General features: G+C 38.3%; 1 protein-coding gene across 33 annotated transcripts in view; it reads left to right on the top strand.

Annotated features, from left to right (window-relative positions):
- The window catches only part of LOC105465604 (erythrocyte membrane protein band 4.1 like 2), a 227,147-nt gene that overhangs the window by 152,181 nt on the left and 61,215 nt on the right, over window positions 1–13,751 (top strand). For all 33 annotated transcript variants that reach the window (XM_011714133.3, XM_024787870.2, XM_011714131.3 and 30 more), the window contains exons 5-7: window positions 5,000–5,042; window positions 9,610–9,685; window positions 13,109–13,327. In XM_011714133.3, coding sequence (XP_011712435.2) covers window positions 5,000–5,042; window positions 9,610–9,685; window positions 13,109–13,327 — 338 coding nt within the window. The remainder of the gene's footprint in view (window positions 1–4,999; window positions 5,043–9,609; window positions 9,686–13,108; window positions 13,328–13,751) is intronic.

Here is a 13,751-nt window from a genome sequence, read left to right as displayed (position 1 = left end):
AGTTAATTTTTATTATTTACTGTATTTATTTAAAAGTTTTGTTTATTATTTCTTCATAACCGATAATGCAGATCATTAACTTGTATTTCTTTTAAGTCATGTAAGTAATTTTTTTTTTTTACTTAGGAATTTATGATACTATACCCCACTTACCATCTAAGTAGTCATTAGAGATACTTATTCAAGTAAAAATAAATGTAATAAAAATAATATAACTTGTGATCATTTAAGATGATCACAGTGTGGAGAGGAAGGAGGCAAGCAATGGGCATGTATCAGTCAGCAGGTGTTAATTTAGTGCTTACTGGTTGCCTAAAACTGTATTAAGTACCCTGGGAGATGTAAATATTATGGTCTGTTCCAGCCCTTGCAAAGTTGTAGTACTGGGGAGTGAGAAGACGGCCTAATGCTTGGCAGGAATGGAACTTAACAGTGTGAAAGTGAATGTGGTTAGGAAAGGGAAAACCAGGTGAGGAAATCATGCTGCTGTGTGATCACATCAGGTAAACTCCGCCCACGTAGTCTTTGGATGGGGTTGAAAGTAAGCCATTTCAGCCTTCAGTAATCTCTCTGGCAGTGTTGTAGAAAGTGGCCTGAGAAGTACACCAAGTCTGAATTTGGCTGGCTGGCTGACTTTTCACTCATATTGCTGGGTTTATGGAGCTGACTCTCACCATGCCCTGTAGAAACTTTTAGGTAATTTGTACAAGGGCTGGGTGCTTTAGGTGAGAATAGAAGATGCCCGGTGGCTGGGACACAGGGTTAGTCCCTGGGGTGACAAGCTTCCACCATCTTCTGGAACAGAAAAGGGTCCTTTGTTGCTCTTCTGTATCGGGGATCTATATCACTGTTCAAACTTAATGAAACTGGGGATTTGGAAGGGTCTGTCTTTAAGACCAGCACTTTCTCCTCTATTGTCTTCTTTCTCTGTGTTAATGTTCTGGGGATTTCTTTTTTTTCTTTTCAATTTGACACTATCCAATTCCATTTTTCTTGCTACAGTTGTTCCTTGGGTGAAAATTCCAGCCATTTGCCCCTTTCTCACCTCTCTCCCAGCCTCCAGCCAGTCTGGGCTAGAGGCTGAATGATGTGTTTTTTCATTCTTGTGCACTCATCGAGGCTGGCCATTTGTGAGCCAGCTGTTGGGTGGGACAGCAGCTGCAGTGCATGCAAACTGAATGGCAGGCTGTCTTGTGAAGGGAGAATTAGAGCTGCCCCTCACATGGCACTGGAGGCACCCTTAGAGAGACCTGCTGCCCCTCACATCAGTAGTGCCTGCAGCTGGGACACCAGTAATGTGAAATTATTGAGAGGTTTGAATATAACCAGTGTTAGAACAGAGCCATGCACACCTTGGATCCTTGGTACCCCGAGTGCGGGCCATGAACAGTAGTGGAACCCGAGGGGCCATGCAGCTCTGCTTTCATAGCATCTTACAGTTTTACTTTTTAATAGTGTCATTTAATGTTTCGTTATACCATTTTAATATGTTATTAAGACAGCAGGTTGTTTTCTACGTACTAACAAGCATTTTAATTGTTTGCTTTATATATCTGAATAAAATTCTGTTTAAGCACAGATCTTATAACAGTGGTCCGCAACCTGTTTGGCAACAGGGACCGGTTTTGTGGAAGACAATTTTTCCACAGACCGGGGCGGGGGCGAGGGAATGGTTTTGGGATGAAACTGCTCCACCTCAGATCATCAGGCATTAGTCAGACTCTCATAAGGAGCATGCAGTCTAGATCCTTGTCTTGTGCAGTTCACAATAGGGTTTGTGCTCCTCTGGGAATCTAATGCCGGTGGTGATCTGACAGGAGGTGGTGCTCAGGCGGTAATGCTCACTTACCTGCTATTCACATCCTGCCGTGCAGCCCAGTTCCTAACAGGCCACGATCAGTACCAGTTCATGGGCTGCGGGTTGAGGGCCCCTGTTATATTATTTTGGACACTGCTTAGAATGAAGAAAACTACTAGACTCATTTATTTGAATTAGTTTATTGTGCCTCAAAAAACTGCAGTTCTTCTATGTTAGTGATAACTTGAGGATAGAAAAGTATAAATATAAAAATATAAACAAAAATCTAAATTTTTTTATTGGTCTTTTGCTTATAGCTTCAAAAAACAAAAATTTAATGTCCTTGGGTAGTTAAAACCTAGTGATTAAATTTGGTCTTTTTTGCTTTAAGATGCTATAATAGTTTCCTAGCATTTTTTTTAAAGCTTTCTTTTTTGTGGTTAATTGGAGAGTTTATTTAACTTCCATTGGATGTAACTATTGACTTGTTTTCTTTTTTTAAAAAAAGTATTGTTACACTTTAAGTTCTGGGATACATGTGCAGAATGTGCAGGTTTGTTACATAGGTGTACACATGCTGTGGTGGTTTGCTGCACTCATCAGTCTGTCATCTACATTAGGTATTTATCTTAATGCAATCCCTCCCCTAGCCCCCCACACCCTGACAGGCCCTGGTGTGTGATGTTCCCCTCCCTGTGTCCATGTGTTCTCATCGTTCAACTCCCACTTATGAGTGAGAATATATGGTGTTTGGTTTTCTGTTCCTGTGTTAGTTTGCTGAGAATGATGCTTTCCAGCTTCATCCATGTCCCTGCAAAGGACATGAACTGATCCTTTTTATGGCTGCATGGTATTTCATGGTGTATATATGCCACATTTTCTTTATCCAGTCTATCACTGATGGGCATTTGGGTTGGTACCAAGTCTTTGCTATTGTGAACAGTGCTGCAATGAACATACGTGTGCATGTGTCCTTATAATAGAATGATACATAATCCTTTGGGTGTATACCCACTAATGGGATTGCTGGGTCAAATGGTATTTCTAGTTCTAGATCTTTGAGGAATCACCACACTGTCTTCCACAATGGTTGAACTAATTTACACTCCCACCAACAGTGTAAAAGTGTTCCTCTTTCTCCACGTCCTCTCCAGCATCTGTTGTTTCCTGACTTTTTAATAATCGCCATTCTAACTGGCGTGAGATGGTGTCTCATTATGGTTTTGATTTGCATTTCTCTAATGACCAGTGATGATGAGCTTTTTTTCATATGTTTGTTGGCTGCATAAATGTCTTCTTTTGAGAAGTGTCTGTTCATATCCTTCACCCACTTTTTGATGGGGTTATTTTTTTCTTGTAGATTTGTTTAAGTTCCTTGTAGATTCTGGATATTAGCCCTGTGTCAGATGGATAGAGTGCAAAATTTTTTTCTCATTCTGTAGGTTGCCTGTTCACTCTGATGATGGTCTTTGGCTATGCAGAAGCTCTTTAGTTTAATCAGATTCCATTTGTCAATTTTGGTTTTTGTTGCCATTGCTTTTGGTGTTTTAGAAACGATGTATTTGCCCATGCCTATGTCCTGAATGGTATTGCCTAGGTTTTCTTCTAGGGTTTTTATGGTTTTAGTCTTACGTTTAAGTCTTTAATCCATCTTGAGTTAATTTTGTATAAGGTGTAAGGAAGGAGTCCAGTTTCAGTTTTCTGCATATGGCTAGCCAGTGTTTCCAACATCATTTATTAAATAGGGAATCCTTTCCTCATTGCTTGTTTTTGTCAGGTTTGTCAAAGATCAGTTGGTTGTAGATGTGTGATGTTATTTCTGAGGCATCTGTTCTATTCCATTGGTCTGTACATCTGTTTTGGTACCAGTACCATGCTGTTTTGGTTCCTGTAGCCTTGTAGTGTAGTTTGAAGTCAGGTAGTGTGATGCCTCCAGCATCACAGCATTGTTTGTTATTTTTGTTAAGGATTGTCTTGGCTATACAGGCTCTTTTTTGGTTCCATATGAAATTTAAATTAGTTTTTTCTAATTCTGTGAAGAAAGACAGTGGCAGCTTGATGGGGATAGCATTGAATCTATAAATTATTTTGGGCAGTATGGTCATTTTCACGATATTGATTCTTCCTATCCATGAGCATGGCATGTTTTTCCATTTGTTTGTGTCCTCTTATTTCCTTGTGCAGTGCTTTGTAGTTCTCCTCGAAGAGGTCCTTCACATTCCTTGTAAGTTGTATTCCTAGGTATTTTATTCTCTTAGTAGCTATTGTGAATGGGAGTTCAGTCATCATTGGCTCTCTATTATTGGTGTATAGGAATGCTTGTGATTTTTGCACATTGATTTTGTATCCTGAGACTTTGCTGAAGTTGCCTATCAGCTTAAGGAGATATTGGGCTGAGACAATGGGGTTTTCTAAATATACAGTCATGTCATCTGCAAACAGAGACAATTTGACTTCCTTTCTACCTATTTTAATACTCTTTATTTCTTTCTCTTGCCTGATTGCCCTGGCCAGAGCTGCCAGCAGAGCAGCCTGAGTAAAGTTTTCTTAAGGAGCAGGAATGAGGGGAAAGTGAAAGGGAGTTCCTCATGATTGTTACTTCCAACTTAGAATCAGATTAAGAAGAAAGAAGTATGTTATATTAAGACCAGGAAGGGAAATATTATCTACAGTCTGACCTTACCTCTCTTTATAATTATAGAGTTGGAGGGAAAAGGAGGATTAAGGAGGAGGAGGAGTTGGTTTTAGGAGTTGAGATAATTGATTGGTATGTATATACTTTTAGCCATCAGTTTCCATTTTCACACTTTATCCTTCATGATTAAGAATCCATTATTGTCCTTGAAAAGCTCTCATTTCAGTGTCTGCAGGGGCTATTTGTTGGCAGTTCTACAGAATAAAGACTGTATGAAGATATGTCTCATCGTTTGGACCATCTTAGATGCAAAAGAATGAGGCCCATGAGACCCACCTTAAAAGCATTTGAATATTTTACTTATAATACACACTTAACACATTTACACACATATGTACCTAAGAACAAAGCAATACTTAGCCCAGTGGAATGCTAATAGGTGACAGTCGCTTTGAATAGGACTTTATTAAAATGTGTTTACACGTAAATAATTATGTGAACTGTAAACTGTTCTATTTTAGACTCTAGAATATTTCTTATGAATTAATTTTTTTTCCCTCACGCAGAACTGGCTAGATCCTGCTAAAGAAATAAAGAGACAACTGAGAAGTAAGTATTTAAATAATCATTCTTTGAAGTTAAGGTATCTTGATACCTATTTGTGATATAAATGATCAATAATAGAATGGTCAGTTCTATTTTGCATTTATGCCATCTTAGAAGTTAATAATACTAATAATATTTTTGTGGAATTGTGACTGTTTTGTACATGGCTCGGGGGCTCCAAATTTTGAGAAGGTTCTAGACTCACATTCCTAAATATTCACTCAGAATATCCTACCAAGTAACATCTGACCTTTTTTTTTTCTGGGAAAGAGAGAGAAGCTACTTTTCTGTAAATTTTACTCCAATGCGACCTGATACTTATGCTTTGCTTCATTTTGAAAGTGTATAATTGGTTCAATATGCACATCTTTGGTCACAGAGACATATAGAGACACTGTTCCTAGTACTGGAGTGAGGACTCTGGGGAGAAGCAAGGGGAACAATCTTTTTTTTTTTTTTTGAGATGGAGTCTCGCTCTGTCACCCAGGCTGGAGTGCAGTGGCCGGATCTCAGCTCACTGCAAGCTCCGCCTCCCAGGTTTATGCCATTCTCCTGCCTCAGCCTCCTGAGTAGCTTGGACTACAGGTGCCCACCACCACGCCCGGCTAGTTTTTTGTATTTTTTTTAGTAGAGACGGGGTTTCACCGTTTTAGCCAGGATGGTCTTGATCTCCTGATCTCGTGATCCGCCCATCCCGGCCTCCCAAAGTGCTGGGTTTACAGGCTTGAGCCACCGCGCCCGGCTCGGGAACAATCTTTTCAGTTCTCTGAGGTCACTGCCATCTCTGCTCATTGGTTCTACAATCCAAGGCCACGTTGCATGCTCTTTGAGCCTGGGGTTGTAGTTAGGCCTCACTGTTCCTTTCTTCCCCTTTCCCCATTTGTTCTTGTTGTACAATCCCAAAATGACTTCAAGGGTCCCACTCTAACCAGCTTCAGTTCTCTCTATACGTTCTGCCTTTGCAGGTTGTGTTGCCTGTGGCTGGTTTTTTGGTATCTGTGCCAAGAAACATGATCAACAGAGAGAAATCTCTGTTAGGGGGATTCTGGATACTTAATTTACTTCAGGGTCTATGAATAACTGAAGCAGAGAAGGTAGGCAGCTACAGGCAGTTGGAATTTTCGGTCTGGAGAATAAAATCTGAAGGCTGGTGAATTCCTAACAGCCTTCCTCGACTGTGGGACCCAGAGTTGTCGCAGGAGAAACCTCTTCTCCAAGTGCCAGTCAGTAAGATGCCCTTTGTACTGTTGATTTCATTTCCCTACTTATTTATAATTCCTAAGGTCAAAATACTGAAACCAATCTGTACTTTCCCTTCTTGCCCTTTTCATCTACCATCTAGCTCCCATTTTAGGTTCTTCACATTGGTTTTCTTTCTTTCTTTCTTTCTCTCTTGAATGATTTATCTTTTTGGTAGTTTTCCTATCATTTCTTTGGTTCCCTACTCTCTTTTTTATTCTGAGCATATACCTTATTTTCCCCATTTCCTCTTCCTATAGACTCATCTTTCTTTTCCTTTTTTAAAGTGTGTTTGATTAGAGTGACCAACCTCCTGATTTGCCCAGGACTGAGGGGCTTCTAAGGATATGAGACTTTAAGTGCTAAAGCTGGAATCAGTCCCAGGCAAGCTGGCATGGTTGGTCACTCTATCCTTTGACTGTTATTCCTGGCTTTCCCGCATTCTGTCTCTTGCATTTATTTTCTTGGTGTTTCATCCATTTATGCTTGCTTCATGATGGAAAATGGAGGAAAAGAAGAGGAATAAGTAGACACCAGATACATTATGCTTGCCTTATGGGAGAAACAGTACCAGAGTTTTGAGACTTTTTCCTTTGTCCCTTCTGCAGTTGTTACTTTGCAAAGTGCATGCATTCAAAAAGGTTACGGATGCTTAGTTCTTATACTTTCTCTGAAACCAGACCTGCCAAGTGACCCAAACAGAGAGAGAACAGGGCAACCTCTGAAACATGATTGATGTTCCATTGTGTTGTTTTCTATGGTTTTGTTTGGGTTCTTGTTTAATTATTATTATTTTTATGTGTGTGTGCCACACGCTTCAGAGTCATGGAGATTTCCTAACTTTTGGAAGCGAAACCTCTTGCCGATTATGAATCACGTTCTTATGTTTTGATTATCTGTGAAGTTTCAGAAAGTTATTTCAGAACTTTTACCCTTGTGGTTTGGCAATATGAATAACATATTAAAACTATTGGACCCAGTTCTTTAAATGGCATCCTGAACTGTACCCATCATGAAAGAGGCTGAGGAAATGAAGCTTTAGCAGTTGTATCTACCTCTTACTTCCTGTATTAAAATGGACAAAAAAGCTGCCTATTCTATCGTTGGTCTCTTCTTTAAATTTGATTTTTCAGCTCATAGGCAGTTAGTGAAGATAAATATTAATCTTTTTTGAGTTACCTGTGACAACCAACAACTTAATGATTCTCATTTAAAATTTGCTTTAAAACCTTTATTTCCTCAAACATAAATAAGACTATATGTCTAAGGCTTGCATATGACTAGTATGTAAACATTTCTGTAGCTAGAAGGACTTTCTAAACACCTAGGTAAAAATTATAATGAAAATAATATGTAATTAAATTAAAAATTTAACTTGAAAACTGCTAAGGGAGTAGATTTTAAGTGCTCTCACCACAAAAATAGTATGTGAAGAGTAATACATATGTTAATTAGCTTAATTTAGCCATTCCACAATGTATACGTATTTTCAAACATCATATTGTATACCATAAATGTATACCATTTTTATTTGTCAGTTTAAAAAAAGCTTAGCATTCTTGGTACATTTCAATAGCTTTTAGATTTGGAAGTATATTCGAAAATATGTGGTCTAGTGGAAATGTCTCCAAGTCCTATCGAGGCAAGCATGTGCTAGTGTTATTACCTAGAAAACAAACAAGGAGCCATTAAGAAATGATAAAGCTGTGATAACTTTACTTAATTAGAAATTAGCAGTCACCTTGAAGTAATGCTTACACAAACATGATGCGTGGATATTTGACAGTCAGCATGGCGCTATAGGCCAAGAAACCTCATGTATCTTGATATTCAGGAAAATCTTATATCCCAGTATTATGTTTTAAATGTGTAAAGCAGAACTGAAATCTGCTTCTTAAGTTCAGCAGGACTGACTTCATTGGTTGAATAGTAGTGCATTGAGCCAAAATCCAGCAAAAATGCCTGTGTATATAACAGTAGCCATTTAATAAATATTTGAGTGAGTGAAAATGTAGTGTGCTGATGGTAAGGCAAAGGACAAAATGCCACACTGAACAACAGCATGGGATTCAAGGAATTTTTCTTCAAGTTCATAAATTAAACATCTCATGAGGTCTTTAAATATGTATAGAATAGAATAACTTGGGTGGGCGTGGTGGTTCATGCCTATAATCCCAACACTTTGGGAGGCTGAGGTGGGAAGATTGCTTAAGCCCAGGGATTCGAGACAAGCCTGGCAACTTAGGGAGACCCTGTCTCTGAAAAAGTAAAATATAAGTTAGCCAGACATCATAGTGCATGCCTGTGGTCTCAGCTACTTGGGAGGCTAAGATGGGAGGATCACTTAGGCCTGGGAGGTCGAGGTTGCAGTGAGCTGTGATCATGCCATGGCACTGCAACCTGGGCAACAGAGTGAGACCCTGTCTTTAAAAAAAAAAAAAGGAGTAACTTATATATATATACACACACACACACAATTTTTTTTTAATTTAAAAATATTATGAACTTGAAGTCAAACTCTAAATTCAGGCTAGTGGAATTACTTGGATAAACCCTTTAGGAAAATAATACCTGCCCTTTCCCCCATAGTTTTACTTTTTTAAAGCTATCTTACATGTGATCTATCAAAATAGCAGTTACATTTTAATGTATAGATAGCAGTGTTTTAACTTTTAACAAGCCACTTATGATATGGTTGCTTGATTTATTCATTCTTTATGGCACAGTACAGCAAAGTGTTTGTTATATACGAATATACTTACACCTACTCTATAAAACCTGGGAAATAATTGTATTGTCCTAAAGTATCATGAAATTGTACCATGCTTTCCTTTCTTGGGATCTTTTTTAACACCTTCTTCAAATAGCCCATTAATAATTTTTTGAATAGCTATTATCTCTTGATCATTACTCTCCTTCCCCACAACAATGTAGAAATCCTGAATTTTTTTTTTTAAGGGTAAAGAATATTTGGCAACAGGAGATCCTGTGGTTAAATAAAATCTTACCTCATAACTATTACATGGAGGTTATATTAAAATTTTTGTGTAATAGATCACCATATAAAACACATGTTGAGGTACCAGTGAATGTTTATGAGAAAGACAGCCTGTTACACTTTAATGGTGGCTTATTCATGTAATTGATTTCTATTTTATTTTTATTTCATTTTTATTTTGTAAGCAATTTTTATTTAAATAAAAAATAAAATTCTGCATGTTGATTTATAGTTGGATTAGTCTGTACTGTTTGATCCTTGACCTTTAAATTTTATCACAATAGTCATTCTTCTGTTAATTGGGTGCATAACTGTGATATTTAATAATTACAGACCTTCCCTGGCTATTCACTTTTAATGTGAAGTTTTATCCTCCTGATCCTTCTCAATTGACTGAAGATATCACCAGGTACTTTATATTTGCATTTTGAAATGAGTCTTTCCTTACAGCTCTCATTTATTTCTCTGCCCTGGGAGCAGAGTGGTAATTTCAGGATTGAAAACCAAAACAGTTTTTCTTAAGTTTTAGAAGTTTCCTTGAAATTGGGTACATCCAAATAGTTTGAAATGTTGACAGTTTCAAAAATTTTATTCACTTTCTTTAATTTCTTCATTTATATTCTAGTAATGAAAAATTTTAAAATGATACTGCTGACAACTTTGTTTTCTATACTTTTAAAAGTCACTAATATTTAATATTTGAGATTTTAATACCAAGGTCATTTTTATTGTATATAACTTATGTGTGCCTATATACTAGTCTCATATTACAAAGATGATATGAGGTTAGAAAAATGAAATTATTTTAAAAGGCCAATTGAACTGGTAATTTACTTCTGTCTTCTCCCTCCAGAACCAAACAAGATGGGATTTCTTACGTAGAGTCAATAGCTAGTTCATTTCCATCTCCTTGGAGATTGTATGAGCTATAAGAACATACACTAAAATTGCAAAGAAAGGATTCTGTTTAGGAGCAAGAGAATATTTATTGATTCTGAGTACTTGCATGGCAACCAAGAAACATTGTGAATTAACAAGTACCTTGAAATCTTAGCCTGATTAGACTGAGTACCAGAAACATTGTGAATCAATCAACAAGTACCTTAATCTTAGCCCGATTACACTGGGTACCAGCGATAGCATTTCTTAGCTTTGGTAAGAGGAAGTATAAAGGATTGATTTCTTTTTTTAAAGGATAATTTTTATATACCATATTTTAAAAAGGTTATTTACGTGGCCAAATGTCCCCTTAACATATACACATTGGAGACAAACATGCCCACATAATTATTTGACACTGTGTGCAGTGCATGACTTTTAGAAAACTAGAGGGCTTAGCAAAAGAGTCTGCTTGTCGTTACTTCCTGTATCTTTGATGCTTTCTGCTAGGCCAGTTTTGTTGTCAGACATCAAGTTGTGGAGGTGCTTAAGAGAGCATAATATCCATGTGAATTAGGAAGGATGGAGATTTCTTTCCAATATTGGATACATAGCAGGCTGGCCTTTTTTTTTTTTTTCTTTTTTTAAACTACTTGTTGCTGAATAGGAATGTGCTAATTAAGCTCTGAATGAATTAGCTTCACCTAGTAAATAATAAATGTAACTTTGTAACTGCACAGTGAGCTACTTAGAGCATAAAACCTGACCGAACAGTGTGTGTAGGATGCAGAGCTTCACTGCTGGATGCCTCTGAACAGTGCATGTGACTGGGGCTTTGTGACCCAGCACTGTCTGTACATACACTCCTCCTTGCAGTAATTTGTTTGGGGAATGATAATCCTTTGGTGACTGCAAGTTTGTAGCATCAGTAAGTACTTTGGTTTTCCGGAACTTGAACAGTCTCCCTGTCTAGTGGGAGGAACAATATAGTCTACTCAGCTAACTAAAGGTCTCAGTGCTGCAGCCTGAGAACAGCCACCTGCCTGTACTTGTGGCCTGGCAGCTTAAATGTCATCATTGAAATCTTCACCATGATGATTGAAATCTTCATCATGACTTGAGTGAACATTTAGAAGGTGGGGTAGGCTTCTGAGAAGGGCAAGAACACTATCTCGAATAATGTTTGAAGAGTGCTTCATAGTGCTATGTGAAGGTACAGTTGGCTATTTCAGGAAGCTCATGCCATTTTTTGTTTGAAGTTTTTAGGGTTTAGACAGGTTCTGAAAGCAGAGGAAAGGACTAATGTGAAAAGCAGAGACAATAATAGGAAGCAGCAAGATGAAATATTTGTGTTTAGGTTCTAAAACTGCCGTAAAATGTGGAGAACGATCACTGTTGTTGATTAGAGAATTTGAGGATAACCTGGACCCATGGTTGAAAATTCAGTTTCTGAAGTATGTACAGTTATGCTTACGTTTTTCTATGGGCCAAGGAAACAAATGATCCTCCTTAAAACGTGAACTTCTGCAAGGCATAAAATACTCAAAGTACTGTAGTGATAGCGAGAAGACTTTCAGTCTCTCAATTACTGAGCACTTGTCATGCGGCAAGCCCGTTAGTAACTGTGGGACTGTGGTGATGATAAACAGAGTCCCTGCCCTGCCTGATAATGTATTTGAGTGGTAATCCAGGTTCTAAACTGAACTGGCCCCATGTGCTGGGTTGTGCTCTCTGACCCAGTAACAACAAGGCCTGGACCAGAGGCCAGCACTCCCCATTTGACTGTGTAGAGTAGAGACCAGGAAGAGGATTGGGCCCTAAAACCCAGGCCAGGCAAGTGTCCACAGGACTAAGATGGACAGCTGCCAGTATGAATGCCAGTCCCTAAAAGGTCTTAAAGAATGGACTCTGCTGTTAATTTGGGAGGATCCGTGGTGACCATAGCAAATGGTGAAATTGGAGAGTAGAAATCACATTTTAAAATGTTACCGAGAGGCATTGGTAGTGGGGCTAAAAAGGGTGGGGTGGGGGGTTGAGTGGGGAACCACAGATTATATATCACGTGTTTCTGCATTTTATTTCATGGAAAATGGAAATTCTTTTATAACTGTAGTGAGCCACATGGAACATTGAATGAGAAACATTATTATAGCCACTAATTATTATAGCTACTAGTTATTGATTCTTAGGCCTCTGGCAGATATTTTGTTTATATTATCTAATGTTCATGCTCATCTTCAAAGGGAGGTAGAGTTCTTAGCATCTTACAGGTGGGAAATTACCCTTAGGCTTAAAGTAAATTAACTTGCTCAAGGTCGTATAGAGTCAGGTCTTCCTGGCATCAAAACCCAGGCCTTTTCTACTAGGCTGAGCTAGCTACTGCTTTAGATGGGGTAAGTGGACAAGTAAGGGCTTCAAAGTAGATTCACCAATAGTTGTTGTTAAAGGTGTTTCTGGAAAAGAAGAAATTAGTATAAAAAGGGTCAAGATGATAAAGGGTGAGTGACCTTAGCTTTTCTTAGAAATGATTAAGACTAGTTTTTTTTTTTTAAATCCATTAATCTTTACATCTTTTGAGGGGTAATTTTTATTACAATTTGAAATCCAAGGAGACAGTTTAAGTGATTGAAATTTTTACTTCAGTCACAAAACTCTTCATAGTAATCATAGACTATTACCAGAACAGCAGTTTAGAATTTTCATTCCATTGTATATATATATATACACATGTAAATTAGCCTTCGGACTCAGTTTCTATAAATAAGCCACAAATGTAGAAGCCCAAGGAACAAGTTGAGGCTTTTTATTAGAGAAGATGATTTTTGCTGTGGATATGAAGAGTGCCTATATTGTATATTTGTTTTCAAAGGGGTATTAGGTTTTAAGGACTGTGAGTGCTCCAGTCTCACCTAATGGTTCTCCTCTGACCCCTTTCTCCCTCTGCTCCACACAGATACTTCTTGTGCCTTCAGCTCCGGCAGGACATTGCCTCTGGCCGCCTGCCCTGCTCTTTTGTGACTCATGCTCTCCTGGGATCCTACACCCTGCAGGCTGAACTTGGTGACTATGACCCAGAAGAACATGGCAGCATCGACCTCAGTGAATTCCAGTTTGCCCCTACTCAGACTAAGGAGCTGGAAGAGAAGGTGGCAGAGCTGCACAAAACCCACAGGTCTGTTGCCTTGCTTACTGGCGAGAGAATGGCCATGGTAGATTTAAATAGCTTCTCTTGTAGCACTTACTAGACGTTTGAGCACGATTTACAGGATTATCCAATTTTTCCTTTTGGATCTTCTTCACCTAGCATTAATCAAGACAACATGGAGCCCTTGAGGTATCCTTTCATTATTTTTATGACTATCGTATGAGAAACTATGCTCGTGAGACTGTATTTTCATGTATTGGAAAAATGTACTTTTCCCCATGACACCTTTTTCTCCCTGTCCCCTTAACATATACACATTGGAGACAAACATGCCCACATACTTAATTGACGTTTACGTTATATTTCTTCTGCCTTGTAATTGTCCTTATTACTATATGTGGTAAGAAAGCCAGGGAGATAAGGAGGCATTGGGATTTGAATTACCAGTGCA

The sequence above is a fragment of the Macaca nemestrina genome, chromosome 5, assembly GCF_043159975.1.
Source record: "Macaca nemestrina isolate mMacNem1 chromosome 5, mMacNem.hap1, whole genome shotgun sequence".
Taxonomy (NCBI): domain Eukaryota; kingdom Metazoa; phylum Chordata; class Mammalia; order Primates; family Cercopithecidae; genus Macaca; species Macaca nemestrina.
The sequence above is the reverse complement of the archived record's forward strand: the minus strand, read 5'-3'. Positions and strand labels throughout refer to the sequence as shown.